Genomic DNA, 18,084 nt, shown 5'->3' with positions numbered 1-18,084 from the left:
TGCTAATTTACGAACATGCACGGTGGGGTGTTTGTGACGTTGTGCGTCGTCTGAGCTTTATCATTTTAGCCAAATGTGAAGATGAATGACAAATCACAAATGCTGCGTTCACCCAAATATCTGGATGAAGTTTCAATATTAAGATGAAATCGAACAGAATTTCTTCCACTAAGAAGACACTAATGAGAAACTTGGAGTTTTTAATGTCAGCAATTAAAACATCCAACATCGATTGAAAAAGTTTAACATTGCCTTCCAACATGGCCTAAAAAGATGTTTAAATTGAAGTGTCATGTTTTCGCCTCGGCTCTTGGTAACTTCTGCAGACACTGAGTGTGGAACATCAGGAAGTGACCGTGCATAATATGATATAAAACAATATCACAAGGCACCACTGAAATATTTCATAAAGTAGTCGAACACAAAGGAAAATCACTTTTTTATCAGAGCTCATTATAAGAACTCTGCTTTTACACGTTAAATAATCACAACAGAACAAAACTGTAGCCTCTGATTTTTTGCAAACTGCAATGTTTGCATTGTTGCAACTTCAAAAAACATAAAGATGAATTGTTCAGCTGTGATACCTGGTTGTAACGGTGTCAACACTGGACAGACATATCATGTGCCTGCCCTCTGCATGGTGATGATGCATGATGGGAATATCTAGCATATGAAATGCTGAATTTATCTCTCATCTGACGTGTCCTCAAGTACTTGGACGCAGATAAACATGTCCACAGACAGGCAGAGGACTAGCTCTTGGTTGTGCAGCTGGCCGACAGACACAGGTCTGTGTGCAGCCGGCCCAACAGATAATTGGCAGCTACGGAGTGAAAAGCAGGCTCAGCAACAGATAAGGGCCATGTGGAAAGCTCCATAATCAGCACGGATTAGCAAATGATAAATCATGGGTTCACACAAGTATGCTGTCACTGCTGAGCCAGAAAAAGAGAGAGAGCTAAGGAGAGATATGGAGAGAGTGGGATGGAGAGCATGTGACAGAGCGAGAGAGTGAGTGAATAGGAGAGAAGATGTGGATGTTTTTGCTTTGAAAAGAAAAAAATCCTCCCAATAATACCATCTAACAGGTCAGCAGGAGAGGCAGGCTGAGAGGGGAGGGGAATGAAAGAGAGGAGAAATTAAAAGCTCTGCCAACACTCCAGCTAATACAATCTTCTGCCTGTCAGATTACCTTCTTTAATCCAAGAAGGTTTAACGCCTCTTAGAAATCAGAAAGGAGACATGAATTCAGCAGAGATTTTCCTCAGCTGGAGGAGAAGAGGAAGAAGAAGGTGTTGGGTTAAGTCTCTGAGGAACTCTCCTAAACACAAGTGTTCCCTAAAATGTCAGAACGTGTCGCAAGATGTTAATCAGTGTTTCCCAAAACCTGAAATAATGACGCAAATAAAACAATAAGAAAAACAAAAGATTCACATCAGAAAACTCAATTCATTTAGTAATCTGCCACTGATGACTGAGAGTCATGTGACTCATCCTGGACATAAAGATTAACTTTGGCTCAGGGTGAAGCTGATCAGGTCAACAGAGCAGAACACAGTGTCCCTGCAGCAGCAGAGTACAACGCTGCGAGTAAAATCAAACATCACAGACGGTGTGTGCGAGACATTTTCGACATTCTTACATTCAGATATGAAGTAAACATTTCTTCGTGGGGTTGTTTTTGCAGTGATTTCTGCTCCTGTGTTCATGTTGAATCAATTCAGTTCAAACGCATCATCAGCATGACTAGGTCTGTTTGCGTGTCAGGCGGCACATGCAGGCAGCATCTGAGGAGAGTAAAGCCTGATCAGCATCCAGGTCGTTCCTGTGCTGGTGGGCTGCAGGAGACAGATGATGATAATGATGGTGATGATGGTGATGGCCCAGTTTCCTGCTCCCTGCTGTGTATCACTGCAGTCCAGGGTGCAGTGAGTGTCAGCAGTGGGGCAGGCGAGCTGATCCTCGACACTCCCGCGGCTGCACAGCATCAACAGGTTTAAGCGTGGATTGTGTGTCTCAATCAAGACCCAAAGAGATTCCAGTATGACTTCCCAAATAATGGAATATGAAAGCTGGGCAGAGGATTGCGTGTGCACGTACACTCTGACAATGCCAGCGTTCAAAGTGCGCCGGGAGTTTGACCCACGGATAAAGTCTGTTCAAGATTGAAATGTCACGCTTGAATCCAGGCGACAACCACAAAGGGCTCTCTCATCCCGCTTTGTTAGAGATCCTCAAAACTGCTGCGAGACAGAGAGAGGGAGAGAGACAGACAGACAGACAGACAGACAGACAGACAGACAGAGAGAGAGTCCAAGATTCCTATTCATCAGCCTGAAATGAAATGAGCCGACAAAGCTTTGGAGAAGAGAGAGAGAGAGATGTGACATACAGTGCATGTCTGTGAGTCCTGCAGTCAGAGTGGACAGACTGACGTGATGTGATCAAGTACATCAGTCCCAGGTTCAAAGGTGAAGGCTGACAGGCAGCCACGTCCATCAGCACTGACAAGCAGCTGATACAAGACACAAGTCATATTATATTATAACAAGCCAGATTCAGAGCAGAGAAAGGAGCATCACAGTTAAGGCAGAGTGTGTGTGTGTGTGTGTGTGTGTGTGTGGCACGTGGAGGCAAAGTGTTTGGCACTCGGCCTCACGCTGAAGCAGGGTCGGCCTGGTCACAGCTCTGTGCATCACTTTACTGCTACAGCTTAACGTTTGGGTTCTATTATTCTATTATGTGTCTTTAAAAGGTGCTATATATGAATTATTATTTCATTTTTATTGTTACATTTAGAAACAAATGTCTTTTTGGTTTTCTGAGCGACTCTCAGTGTTGGAAAGTAACGCCAATCACTACATTGTTTCTACGCACGTTAGCGTGCTAACCAGCTAGCCCACTTTAACCACAGTGAGAGTCCAGTGACCTGTGTGTCCTGCTTTCACTTCAACAAATAACAAACATTGATGGTGAAAAGTGGATGAAAATCTTGACTTCATGCTAAATCTCATCAGAAACGTCTTAAATCGAGCAGATATTAAGATGTCCAATCTGACTTAAAGCATATTTTGTGAGTGACAGCAGTTAAGGGATATTTGTTTGCACCATTTTGTGCAGATGTTTCTGTTAAATGCGTGCTCTCAATGTCTATTATGCTTTTGTTAAGGTAAGGACAAAATGCCATACTGCTGTTTTTGTTTTTGGTTTACTTTATTGAACTGATTGACCTCTGACCTCTGTGGGTGTGTACCTGTGCTGTGATTGGTGTCGAATAAATCACCTTGAGTGAGCACAGGTGTTGCTGTTTGTTGGAAGTCGGTCACGTCGCTGCGTCTACTCTGTCAACAGTTTCCATCAGGAAAGGTCTCACTGATCAGCTGATCATATAATTATTATTATTATTATTATTATTACAATGATAATAATAACCATAATATAACGATGATAATAATAATAATAATAATAACAACAACAGTGACATGACGGGGTAGGAGAGTGTGCGTGTGTGTGTGTGTGAATACTGTTGAACAGGCATGTGAGCTCTGTTGCGAGTGTCAGCACAGACACAGGATGTGAGTAAATCATTTGTATTATCAGAGGCAAATATGACAAATACGGCGGGAAAGTGAGCCGAGCGTTTCCTCGTCACTCTGCTTTGTTGATTCTATGAAATGAAGTAAAAACGTGCAAGAGATGCATTTTTCCTATGAAAGCAGATGGATGATGGTGACAGGAAACAGTGGGTGGTTTTACAGTGGAATGTCAGGGGGTGGAGTTTTCTGTGGGTTGATACATTCAATGTCTAATACGCGGACTTACAGATCACTTCCTGACTCAACAATTTCACTTCCTGGCTTAGATTTAGTTTTTAGTTTACAATTTCAATCCCAGCTGTGACGATTCTATCAGAGAGAGAGAAGCAGTTGTTTGTGGTGCACAGTGCTCAGTTCCTCTGGGTTATAGTCTGAGTTGATTGCCAGGTAATCCTTCAACATTTCCACGAGCCAGTGTTTAGGTCTTTTTCGTGAAGATTAATCCGACAAACAAAGGGAAACAAAGCAACTCTGTACTTGTTGGTCACGTCTAATCTTATCCCCAAACACAAGAGCACATTTTCACACAAGGAAGGTATTTCAAATACACGTAATGATTCACTCCGCACCAATGTCTCTGAGAGTCATGAGGTGCACAGTATTGTGCTCGTGAGGGAACATTGTACAGGTACAGAGATGTTCTCGTCATGCACCCCTATGATACACATGCTTTGAGAATTGTGTGCATCTGTGTTGCAGTGGCCTTGTTTCAGCATGGACGTCTGGCTACAGAGCAGCCAGCTATGCAGGCGATCCGACAGTACCGAGTAGTACACTGTGTGCTTTTCATTGTCCAACCCCTGGAATGTGCTGACGACGCTACGGGTTCACTCCGGTTCAGTCACACACTTTTTTACTCCTCATCCCCGTCAGGCTATTTTTGTACAATACACTTTTGCAAGTTTGTCAGTTATGCAAACTTTCTGGGGCCGTGCCAATGGTGTGTGTGTGTGTGTGTGTGTGTGTGTGTGTGTGTGTGTATAAACACACCTCAAACTGAAAAATACGTTGGCATACTGAAGTGTTAACACACATTTCCCACCAGTTCCCAAGTGTACAGGACATGGAAGTCAAATCAGATTTAAAAAAAATGAGTGGGGAAGAGAGGGAGAGATATTTGAGAATGAAAAAAGCCCCTGTGTGTGTGAGTGTGTGTGTGTGTGTGTGTGTGTGTGTGTGTGTGTGTCTCGGGCATGCAGCCAAGCAGCCCAAGAGCCAAGGAGGGAAACCACTGAAGCCCGAGCCAGAAGGACTGAAAAAACTATTGCTTCCCGTCTTGTCAGTGTGAGTGGAAACACACGGAGAAATTAGGAAAATGTGGGAGAATTTATTCTTAAAAAAACAAACGTGGTATTTGGCTTCACAGAGTTGTGATTCAAGGTGAGATTCAATTTAAGGGGAAATTTATTTCAAGATTTTCAGTGTGGAATGAAGCAGCACATGGAAACAGAGACGGTGATTAAAAGAAGACGTAAAATATAAAGTGAAGGAGAGAGAGAGAGTGATCATTCATTATGCAGAAACCAGGAGAGTGCAGCAGTGTGCAGAGAACACAGAGAACAACACACACACACACACACACACACACACACAGACAAAACCTAAGTGACCTAACAGAACAGCATCAAATCCACAGAGAGCTCCATCATCACAGCTTTCACTCTTTCAATCAAAACCACGACCAAAACAGCTTCAAAACAGCGGAAAACAAAACACCAACGTTTCACTGTGAGAAGATGATGCAGAACAAAAAAAATGCCTGTGTTGAGGGAAGTGGGACAGACAGACAGACAGACAGACAGACAGAGAGCACATTAATAAAACATGACTGCATGATTTTCCAACCTCAAAGAGGCGAACACAGGAAGGCGTACTCCCAGAGCAGGAGCTGAGGTTCAGCGCAGGGTAAAGGGAGCAGTAATCACTAACTAGCTCAACAGCGCAGTGCACTAGTTTAAGCTGTGGGGCACAGCGGCGTTCTCTGATCACACTCGCACCACTTCGCCTTCTTCCATGAGCCTGACTGACAATGACATCGCCTTCTGTCCTTTCATTCCTGCCATAACTCACGCTTCTTCTCTTTTTCTGTTCTTTTCTTGGCTGCAGGCTGGTGCAGAACGCGGCTCAGACACATGAGCGTGTTTGTCAGTAGTTCTGCAGATGGTGACAGTGATGACAGCGGTGGTGCTGTTTTGCCGCATCTGCAGGACTATTTTAAGGAAAGCCACACCTTTGCATCGCCGCCTCTCTAAACTCCCACTGGCTTCGCCTCAGCGTCATCTGAACCTCCAAACCGTCTTGACATGGACTGGCTTCACATGAGCCACAGAAAGATGCATATCTAACTTCTTCTCACCCGAACCCGTGTCGGTTGGCAAAGTTAGCATTCCTCGTGACCATGAACAGACTTTTAGTTGAGTCATGTTGACATACGGTACATTTATGCCACTTATTTCTCATTATGGGAGAACATCTGTGTTTGAAATAGCTGAAAATGGTCTAAAATGATTTTATTGGACTAGTATCAGTATCGATAGATATTCAAGTTTGTGATAATGACATTGGACAGGAAAAAGTGGTATTGTGCACGACATGCTAACAGAAAAAATATGGTAAATACACATGTTTTCTGCCATTTTCCACTTGTGTCAAACTGCTGTGACAAAGCGGTGCAGAAGAAGACAGAAAGGCCAGAATGCTCGTGTGCTCCCGGTGCCCACAGTGAACATTCAACGCTGTCGGTGAGTTTGAGCTCTGAATGAAACCATCGATCGTTGACTGTACCCTGAGGGACGCCGCAACAATCACACAATCGCCCGGAAACCATGCTGCATTTCCAAACTCTAAGCACACACGCCCGGTGTGCTGCCACCGTACAAACAGAGTCGTACACAGAGTACTAGTAGAATTTGAAAGAGCATTGTTATTGATTGGTGTTGCTAAGAAAGTCTAGTCCAAGACAGACAGTTGGAACACGGTGAACTCGGGGGATGAATTCACTCCCAGTTCCGACAGCGAAGTGTCTTTTACTCGGTTTGAATCCCAGCTCACTCGACACGGCGTTGGCTGTGACACCGGAGTGTCCGTACATTCTTAAGGCTGCAATAAACATTCATTGCTGTCGGTGGGTTTCCATGAGAATAACTCACTGATCAATGAATGCAGACTGCGGTTCAAACACCTCAGAGAGCAACGTCAAGATTCCAGAAGACTTGATGGGACATGAAAATAAAGGTAAACCAAAGCTTTTCATGCTACAACTCTATGTGTTGGGGTTAGTCTTTTAAATAGAAGTATTGAAGTGTTAAAGATCCACAAGAACCATTTCTGATTAGGGATCAGGATTTGTGTTTAACTTGAGAACAGAACCTTCACGTGGTAGGCGGGTGTGCGCTGTGCTCGAGACATGTAGCGCGACAACGAACAATGCGTTCCGTTTCCATGTGGATAGGACCTCAGTGTTTACACTACAAGATATGAACAGGTTCACATGATAACAATAATTTGACAGTTTGACGTCTTTCTTCCTCCTCTCTGGATCCAATGTCACTGCCGTCGTCAGCCACCGAGAAAAACGTCCCGACAGACTGTGAACTACACACGAGCACAGCGCTGAGGGTGCTGTTGTGTTGCATTATCGGATGGTTTATCAGGTTAAATTTCATGATTGGAGCAATAATTAATTGCATTCTCTTTAAATAATTGAACAAGTGCACCAGGAATTTATTGAGCCCCATAATTAGCGTGCATCCCTGCTACTAGGACTCTTTTAGTCTCACTTCATCACTGCTGGACTGCTTTATGGTGTAACATGGCCTGCATTTTCCAATGAATAATAAATATTAAGAATTAAATTGACTGTTTTGGTTTTACTTAAACACAGTCAAATTCACTGTGTGTATCAAACTGTCTACCTCATCTAAAATGTCTGTTTATTCAGAATATAGACACTTTATGATTATACTACTATTTATAGTCTGTGTGTCTCCAGAGATACAGACACTAGAAAAAGTTTTGAGATGTAATAAGCATTTGTGAACATCTTGCAGAGTTCGTCTTTTACATAGAATGAAGGCAGCAGGAGAACGTCTGCAGCGTCCAGGCTGAACAAACCTACACTCACCTGCTCACCTGCTGTGAATGATCTAGAATTCTGCTCTTACATTCGCTCACTCAGACATAATCCAGAGAAATGACGTGTGTGTTCGCACACACAGCTCACACTGTGCGTCCCACACAACGTGACAGAGCCACAGGTGGGAGGTATGATGATGTGCCAATCAAGGTTTAAGTTAGCTCACTTTGATGATATATATATATATACACAGTATATATACAAATATGTATACATATATACTCATATATATGTGTATATATACATGGCAATATATGTACTTATATACAACTATACATATACACATGTATAAAAAATCCAAAACTAAGCACATAATGTTTAAATGCACTGCTGACAGTTGAATAATATCATTTAAAAGATGCTACTGCACTGTCACAGTGAGAAAAAACATGCAGCTGTCTGTGCTGCACAACAACAACAACAACAACAACAACACACAAACAAACACCACGTTCTCTGATATTTGACCTCATCAGCTGCAGTAATGGAAGAAGCTGAGGTTTTTAATAGTGTTGTTAATATAAAAATGAAAATGTGAAACTCTGGGCTAAAAATCTATTTTGAACAAATATAAAGAATAACTGACGTTTCAGGCCTTCACTCTATAATCACAACTGTTTTCATATACAGTTTATATTTAAGAAATGACCTTTCATCACAAACAAGAACACACTCCCGTGTCTTTATCTCATTCACTCTTCAATCAACTGATTTTGTAAATCAGTGAATACAGTTTGTTTTTTTTCATCCATGAAATAAGTTCATTTAAATTCTGTATTTTATAATTATTGTAATTATAATAATGCTGCAGGCACGTGGTTGTATGGAGTATAGAAGTAAGTGGTTTATAGCAGTAACACAGAAAATATTTTTATTTCATGTTGTCACTGTGGGGCCGCAACTAACAATTACTTTCACAATTGATTCATCTGTTGATGATTTTCTCGAATAAAGGTTTGGTCCATAAAATGTCGGAAAATACTGAACGTTTTTTGTAATATGAAGAACTTTTAAGAGGCTGAAAATCATCTGAGAACTTGTTTTAATCTTTAAAAACAAAAACAAGGGTGACTATTCATTCATTCATTCATTCATTCAGTCATCAGGTAGAGGACACGTCAGTATGTTACAGCCAGTAAATTCCACGGCTTTCCTCTGTTTCTATGACACAGTTCCATCACCTACAGATGCTCGGTTTTGTGCACGTTAGTTAAAGTCGTCTGGTTTCAGCTTCACCTGGTCAGTGGGTTTCAGTGATCCACAGACTTTAACTTTAAAACCGAAGCACCTCACAAAACTCCATGGTGTACCAGGAATTTCAAAAACCACAGACAGACACGCTGCTGTGGGGGAGGAGCCTGGCACTTTATAATTATAAGACACTCATCAAACTGTCCTGTGACTAAAGTCTCAGCCTCAGCTCCACCCACTCAAATGTATATACTTTTTAAAAGTCACACAGTCTGTGGCCACAGTCCCTGGATTGTTAATCAGTCTCGTAATCCCATTTCAGGGTGTAATTGGAGGAGATCTGTACATATGGAAATAATCTGGCAGTAATTGCCCTGTGAGGTTATGTTAACATGCCGGGAAATTTCAAACACGTTGATGTTCTCCAGCCAGAGTCGACACGCAAACTTTTATTTACCGTGGACAAGCAGCTCGGGTCACTGTACTACACACACACACACACACACACACTTATACAGTCCATTCACACATTCATCTATATGTGAATGAATATGTGGTTTTGTTGTTTTTTTTGCACAAAATAAAAACTGCAGCATTGTGAAAATGTGACACCACAGTGACCTCAACATGTGAATGAGTGAATGCCAGGTCAGCACATGTCAGCTGCAGCGCTGAGTGAACCCTCAGTAAGAGGAAAGGAATAGGGCCTGTAACTGGAGGGTTGCCAATTCAAATCCCAGGCCCATGAGCAAGGCACCCAATCCCCATTGCTACCCAGCACAAGAAAAGTGCTGTTCACTACTGGTGTGTAGTAAGGATGAGTCAAAGGAGGGTAAATGAGGGTAAATGAGGGTAAATGAGGGTAAATTCACTATCAATGATCGGTGTGTGCAAAAAACCCCACTAATTCCTATTGTACATCCACAGTGGCACACATGGAGTACATACACTGTATCAGAGCATGTTTATCCCTGTGAAGTGAAGTTATAGACAATGACACTGGGAACAGCCTGACCCACTTCTCCCTGACCTGGAAACACTCCACAGGCTGACCCCGGGGCCGACGCCAACACACCACACATCCAATGTCCAATGGAATAAATCTGAGCTAAACATGAATTATAAAAGGCCGCACTAATAAGAAAGCACAGAGGTCAGCAGCAGCAGCGGCAGCAGCAGCAGCAGCAGCGGCAGCGGCAGCAGCAGCAGCAGCAGCAGCAGCAGCAGCAGCGGCAGCAGCAGCTCGCTGACACTCTGTGGCTCTCACCCTGTATTCTGAGAGCAAAAGGCTCAGTCATGAGAAGAAAGAGAGCGTCTTGTTTTGTATCTACTGATCTGTACGTTCACTTGAGTCAAACTCAGCCCCGAGGCCCTTCATGAAATCCACCACAAAGGAACAAAGAGGGGGACGTGAAGCAGCATCGATGAAAACCCGGTGATCTGCGATGACTTTTGGACACAGACACATGAAGTTAGTGCAGTTATGTGAGGACAAAGGAAAGGCATGTGGTGAACTCCAGCCAAGTACTTCCATATGGGTGTTGAGTTCACTGAGTCCAGGTGGCACGTGGGCGCATACATCACATGGAGTCTGTCATGGATCTACTGCCCCCCTATGGCCTGGAACGTGTAGTGCTTTGCAGTGGAATGTGAAGCTGTGAATGTGCGTCAACATTTTCACATTCATGGATGTTATTATTTATCATCTGCTGCTGTCTGATCTTACACGTTTTAATCAATGAAACATTTCTGATTTGACTTGTATTTTTGAAGTCAAGTCAGTCGAGAGTAAAGTTGAGCAGAGAAAGTCGTGCTAATGTTTAACCACAGAACAGAGGTTGTGTGATGACCTCACTGATGACCCTCTCTGTACTGTGAGCAGCAAAACTTCACTATCTCTGTAGGAAGAAGACACTGATGTGTTCCTGCATTTAAGAAGCACATCTGTGAGCAGGACACCACACTCTGCTTTACAACCCTGAGAAACTACAAATAAATCCCCAGTTTCCATCTGCACATTCATGAAGACGCCAATTCATGCAGAAAGTTTGGGATTCATAAGAAGAACTGAGGAAGCATTTTTCTGTGATACCTGACATAGACAGTAGTTTAATCCACGGACGTAAGTGTTGAAAACAGCTGTTACACACTCAGCTATGTGGCCCCTGACCTGAGTTTTTGGGATACTGAATGGGGGTCTCTGAATTCCCACCCCTGTCACAGCATTTACAAGCCCGCAGAGCCCGGCCTCAGCCCCCATGACCCCTGCGTCACCCTTGGCCAATGCATGCACCAAAGCATCCTGGGAGCCAGAATAGGCCCAATAGTGAGAGGGAGAGAGAGAGAGAGAGAGAGAGAGAGAGAGAGAGAATATGGCCGCGGCCGTGAGTCCACCTCGTCAAGTTTACAACCCAATCAGACCCGGCCTCATAAATCCACACCTCCTCCTGCAACGCACAACAATGCTGCCCATTCACTGTTTGCACAGGTTTAATAGTTCCTCTCAGGCTTCTTTCCACTTCTAAACGACCCCCTCCTCCCCCCCTCTCTCCCTCCTTCTGCAGGTCTATAAAGGGGAGCGGGTGAGAAAGCCTGGGTCTTAGCAGAGCTGCACACAAACAGGTCAGCGGCGAGTCACAGCGAGGTCGGCAGTTTCTGAACTGTGTCCGACCTCTGACCCCGCCTTCACAGTGCCACCTGGTGCAGCCAGCGGAGTTCTGAAATGAACTTCGCCTGAACCTGGACCTTAACATTGGACCAGTGCTGCTGCCCAACAATCCCCCACCACCCCCGCGCGCGCCCCTGTGCTCCCAGTTTCCTTTTAGTCACACAGTTACACAGACACACAGTCACACATTCACATGGTCACACAGTCACACAGTCACAGTTACACAGACACACAGTCACACAGTTACACAGACACACAGTCACACAGTCACACGGTCACATGGTCACACAGTCACAGTTACACAGACACACAGTCACACAGACACACAGTCACACAGTCACACAGTTACACAGTCACACAGACACACAGTCACACAGTCACACAGTCACACAGTCACACAGTTACACAGACACATGGTCACACAGTCACACAGACACACAGTCACACAGTCACACAGTCACACAGTCACACAGTCACATGGTCACACAGACACACAGTCACAGTCACATGGTCACAGTTACACAGACACACAGTCACACAGTCACACAGTTACACAGACACACAGACACACAGTCACACAGTCACACAGTCACACAGTTACACAGACACATGGTCACACAGTCACACAGTCACACAGACACACAGTCACACAGTCACACACACAGTTACACAGACACATGGTCACACAGTCACACAGTCACACAGACACACAGTCACACAGTCACACAGTCACACAGTCACACAGTCACATGGTCACACAGACACACAGTCACACAGTCACATGGTCACACAGTCACACAGATACAGTCACACAGTCACACAGTCACACAGTTACACAGACACACAGTCACACAGTCACACAGTCACATGGTCACACAGTCACACAGATACAGTCACACAGTCTCACAGTCACACAGTCACACAGATACAGTCACAGTCACACAGTCACAGTCACACAGACACACAGTCACACAGTCACATGGTCACACAGTCACAGTCACACAGTTACACAGACACAGTCACACAGACACACAGTCACACAGTCACACAGACACACAGTCACACAGTCACACACACAGACACAGTCACACAGTCACAGAACACAGTCACAGTCACACCTCTCTGACTATAGTGGACTTCACAGAAACAAGATGTCTGAACCAGCAGCATCTACAGTGTGTGTGTGTGTGTGTGTGTGTGTGTTACATTGGTTCAGCACAAATGTCATTGTTTACTGCTGAACTCGTCCAGCCTGTGATCCAGTGTGAACAAAGATCACAGAGCATCTGTGTCATCACTGAGTTTTTACTGCCCTCTTGTGGATTTAATTGGAAATTCATTATACAATGGCTATTCTCTTCTTAACCTCTAGATGGAGCTGTTTATTTGGTGATTTTAGTGAAGACATTAAAATATAAAGCACATATATACATACATTTGCTATGTATCCTTAACTCAGTTTATTTTATTATTACATTTTTTATTTTATTTTATCTTATCTTATCTTATCTTATTTTATCTTATTTTATTTTATTTTATTTTATTTTATTTTATTTTATTCTATTAGGAGCATCACTGTGAAGTCAGACAAAGATAATGTGAATCATCTGCGTTTAAAAAAAAAAGAGACAGATCCAGATGTGTTTCCATAGAAAAGTGTAAGTTTTCTGACATTTAAATACTTAAAACACTTAAATAAAGACAGTGAAGTGAACTCACCCATGCTGCCGTTGTGTTCAGACTCCAGCATCTGCTCTGTGTAAAAACCTGGGGAAGAAACAGCATCACACAGGTTATTACACATACACACACATTGATATTATATCTGGATCATGACATGAGACAAGTTGTCATCTTAGATTTTGGATATCGGGATGTTGTGATGACTTAAAGGCTGTTGCATTGATAATGATCATATTTATTATGTTGAATAAATAAGTGAAATACACTCAATATTACTTATTGATTGCACAAATCCTTCATTTAACATTAAAAAGCCAAAGAAATAAAGCAGGTATTATCTGACATGAGAGGTAATAATACGTGTATTTTAGGATCTGTAATATAGATCATAAACAGTAGATATTTTATTTTACTCTCGAGTCCAGAGAAACAAACTGTGTGCAGCTTTATGTCAGATATTACTCATAAGCCTTACAGAAATATTGATTTACATGATATTGTGATGAGATTTTTATTTCATTCAATAAAAACTATGTCAAAGTCGATTCTGACATTTAGATAGAAACTGTGTTTTGCTCTGATATCAGTAAACTTAAGTGATTTAATATAAATATTTATTACATCGCCAGAGGAATCTGATGTGAACGTGGAGTGAACATCGTGTAGTTTAGAATCCCTAAACTATTGATAGTCCACAAGAGTTGCTTTAGGTGTAATTTTAACCCCGAGGCCGAAGCACGGCACCTTTTTAAATACAGATATTCAAAGTGGAAATGAGAAGTCTCGTACTGTCAAGTCACTGTGACAATGGTACAGCGGCTAGCATCGCTGCCTCACAGCAAGAAGATCACTGGTTCAGATCCTGGTTTGAGTGTGTGCGTGTGTTAATGTTGACAGTCTGTACGTCAGTGTGTCGCCACACACTGAGACAAACAACCATTCACTCTCACATTCACACTAGGGACACACCAGTATCAGTCCTGGTCTGATCCTGGTCAGAAATACTGAATTGTTTATTGTTTAGATATAGATTATACATTTATATATATTATTATTGTTTATCGGGAAAAGAAAAAATGAAACATCAAGTATGTAGAGATGTTTACGGCCACAGTCATGTGGATTAGTGTTAGAATATAACTGATTAAAATATCATTCATTATTCAGTTTTAGAAATAGAAATAGTTGAGGATAAATTTAGTAATCAAATGATAAATGATGAATCGAGTAATGTAAAGTTATCAGATCTGTTTCTGCTGAGATGAAGTCTCAAACGTAAATGAACTGTACAGTACAACGTAAATCAAAGTGCATGATGGGTAATAGAGGTGGACCACACCGAGCTTCATGTATCATATGACCAACATTAAGTTCTAACCATTACCCAGAACAATCTGCTGACTTCAGATTGATTACCGCAGTTTCATTTATGCCCACAGCAGCAGCAGCAGTAGCAGCAGCAGCAGCTACAGCAGCAGCAGTAACAGCAGCAGCAGCAGCAGCAGCAGCAGCTACAGCAGCTACAGCAGCAGCAGCAGCAGCAGCAGCAGCAGCTTGACCATCTGTGGTCAAGCAGCCGTCTGGACACGTCCTCTCCTCACTCGTCATCCATCAGTCAGTCACATCCAGTGGAGTCTGGAGCGTGGGCAGTCGGGGGGCACCAGGACCCCCATATCTGTGTCAGTGTATCACTCTGCTATCAACAGCTGCAGACCCCTGACCTGACACACGCCAGCTGACCCCCCCACACACACAGTCCACCTCCCACCTCCCAGTCAACAGTGGCATATGTTTTCCCTGGAGCATACACCAACACACACACACACACACACGCTCTTTTCTATCTCACACGTGCCTCACCCTCCCAAACACACACACACACACACTTATATTGACGTAAAACATACAAACACACGTGCCCCCCCCACCCCCACCCCGCTGCTGACACTGAGATAAATGTCACAAGCTGCAGCCACTAAAAGACTAATGGATTATTTACTATCTACAAGTAGAATTCTACTTATATATATGTGTATATATATATACATATATATATATATACATAGTAGAAAACACTGATCAACATTTTCAGACATTTGTGGACAAACTAATCCATTGATGGAGAAAATAACAGACAATAATAAAAATTGTTTCCCTTTAGAAATGTGGTTATGCCTCAGTAGGACCAGGTTTTAGTCCTGACGACATGAGTGTTTATGCAGGAAAAGGTCAATTCAAGTACACGCACAATCTTACTGAGGACACCCCCCCCCGAGCCCCCAACCATCACCATCACAACTAAATGCTTAACCCTGAGCCTAAAACCAGGTCTTAAGCCACAAAAAGCTCTTGAAAGTTGTGAGGACCAGACAAAATCCTCACTTTACCAGTATGTGGTCAGTGCCTCACACCTGCATGTGCGTGGGCTCTCTGGGATCAGGATTAAGTCTGCTTTCAGACTATCCTCAAAGCTGTAGTGTTGGCAGAGAAGAATGGAGCGCTCCAGTGTGTGGTCTCTGGTGCTAATCCTCATGACAGCTTATTGACCATTATAGCCGGAGGCTGCCGGAGGCTGCCGGAGCCTGCTCTGCTGTGAAGCCATTGTGTGTTGACAAAGGAAGGCTGCATCTTTAACCTTTGACCTCTAAAACCTTTGCAACCTCGGGCACAACTGGCTCCCCATCAAAATAACATACAGCCTCTTGTCCTCCGCGTGGACGTGACATGCTACGATGCATGCTCCACACACACACATACCACAGGTCCACTCTGAGCTCAGACACAATGCAACATGGCAGACGTTCTAAAACACCAACCACTGGACTAGAGACACAGACAGAAAGTCAGACTAGAACATGCATTTCAAATAATACTAAACAAATGTACCGTCCTGATGGAGACTGCCCAAATCAATTTGATTACAGTCCCAAAGGTCCCAAAGGTCCCAAAGGTCCCAAAGGTCCCAATTCAAATCAATTTTTGATTTGATATTCGCTGTTTCCATAGCAATTAAAAAGATTTTTACAAACCTAACTCTGCAAATGTCATCAAATGTGGATCTGTGTCACCGAGAGTACTGTTGCTAATATTCACCTATGAGTGCACAGTGCAACTCTACACAACTGTGCTATATAATAATACAAACTCCAAACCTGTACAAGATGAAAACATCCACACCACGATCGATCGTGTCCAGCAGAGGGCGCTGTGAGCGCCGCCGCCGCCATCATCATGACACCAACACACATGAGAAGTGGTGATGAAGTCTGATGCTACACCACAGGCAGTAATGGAACAAACAAATGTTAGCTTAGCTGTTAGCTTCACCAGAGCAAAGATGCCAAACTTCACCAGGAGAGCGTCTTCGCTCGGCGTCCACTTTTACTGATCTTGGTCCAGTCAGCATTTGTAGTTGTGTTTGTTGTGTTTGGCATCACATCATTCACTCTCTCATATGGTCACGTCTTTACAAATCAGTGCAAACAATGGTTGATATAAAAAGCCAAAAATCGGATAAAATAAAGGTTTTATCAGATTACATACAAAAAAAAGTTGTTGTGTGATGTGTAATTACTTAAACAATAATAATAATAATGCAGATTATTAGAAAAACTGGTCTACATCTGATAACAACTTTTCACTAAACGTCGAATAGAATTCTCTAATAATTGATAAATAAAGAATGAACATGTCGTCGTAGAAACTCTTTACACAACACTGAAGTCAACAGTTGTAACACAACACTGTACAGTTACAGCAGAAAGCACCATATGGCTGCATGAGGCCAGAATGGAGCACAGATCTTCCTGTGAAGTCCATTAGGACCTCTGAGGAGACACACGGCCCATATCTCACTCCATCACTGTTCCAGATGGCCGAGGTTCTGCATGACCAGTGAAGGGCAACACCAAGACTGTTATCTGAGAAAGTTGGCCTCTGCCTGGCAGCCTGGCCCCTGCCATGACACATGAGCAAGTCCCTCTCAAACCCACACACACACACACACACGCTCAGTCTCCACTGAGAAACCCTGGAGCAAGATGGAGGACTTTGCTTTTCACAAATGAGATTAAATGAGCTAACTGCTCTGTGCGTTTACAGAACATCTTTCTACGACAGCAGCTTCCAAACATCCAAACATCGTCTCTCTCTTTCTATCCTCTGTCCTGGTCATGTGCATTTGTGGAGCCGAGGCAGTCGCGATCTTTAAATCAAGTCAAGTTTACTTTGGTTCCACATACTTAATATTATTGTATTTATTTCAAAGTGGGTTACTTTGATTCATTCATTTGGATTTTGTGTCCACACAGAGACACAGGACAGGTCTCCAGTTTATCACAACTTAACAACACACAGAGATAAATAAACAACCATTCACTCTCCAGGTTACTTGTTGTTTTTGGGTTGTTAACATTGTTTTGCTTCACTTCTACAATTTGGTGTTTTTCTTTGTTAACAAGTAAACACAGCAATGAAAACACTGCAAAAACAAAACACACCATCTATAAATATTAATAAATAAATACAGTAAATGAATGAATGATTCTTATTTTAATAGGAAGAATCTACCAACTGGGTAAGCACATTTTTTTTCTTCTGTGACTTCAGATGTTTCTATACCTTAGAAGGTCTTATATTTATATTTGTGTAGTTTTTACATTTCATAAATGCAACAAACTATAGTCATTTTATATAGAGATCCATTTATAGTCTATCTCTATATAAAACTGACGAAATGATCTCATCTTGCTGCGTAATATTCTTTTTATTAGGGTGGTGGGATCTTTTCTTAATAAAGGTAATAACTT

At 42.7% G+C, this 18,084-nt stretch overlaps 1 protein-coding gene across 1 annotated transcript in view; it reads right to left on the bottom strand.

Moving 5' to 3' along the window:
- LOC122761912 (nuclear receptor subfamily 6 group A member 1-A-like) overlaps nucleotides 1–18,084 on the bottom strand; it is a 78,642-nt gene that overhangs the window by 47,476 nt on the left and 13,082 nt on the right. Inside the window, exon 2 of the mRNA XM_044017095.1 lies at nucleotides 13,313–13,360. Coding sequence (XP_043873030.1) covers nucleotides 13,313–13,360 — 48 coding nt within the window. The remainder of the gene's footprint in view (nucleotides 1–13,312; nucleotides 13,361–18,084) is intronic.

The sequence above is a fragment of the Solea senegalensis genome, unplaced genomic scaffold (genome assembly GCF_019176455.1).
Source record: "Solea senegalensis isolate Sse05_10M unplaced genomic scaffold, IFAPA_SoseM_1 scf7180000015071, whole genome shotgun sequence".
Lineage (NCBI taxonomy): Eukaryota > Metazoa > Chordata > Actinopteri > Pleuronectiformes > Soleidae > Solea > Solea senegalensis.
The sequence above is the reverse complement of the archived record's forward strand: the minus strand, read 5'-3'. Positions and strand labels throughout refer to the sequence as shown.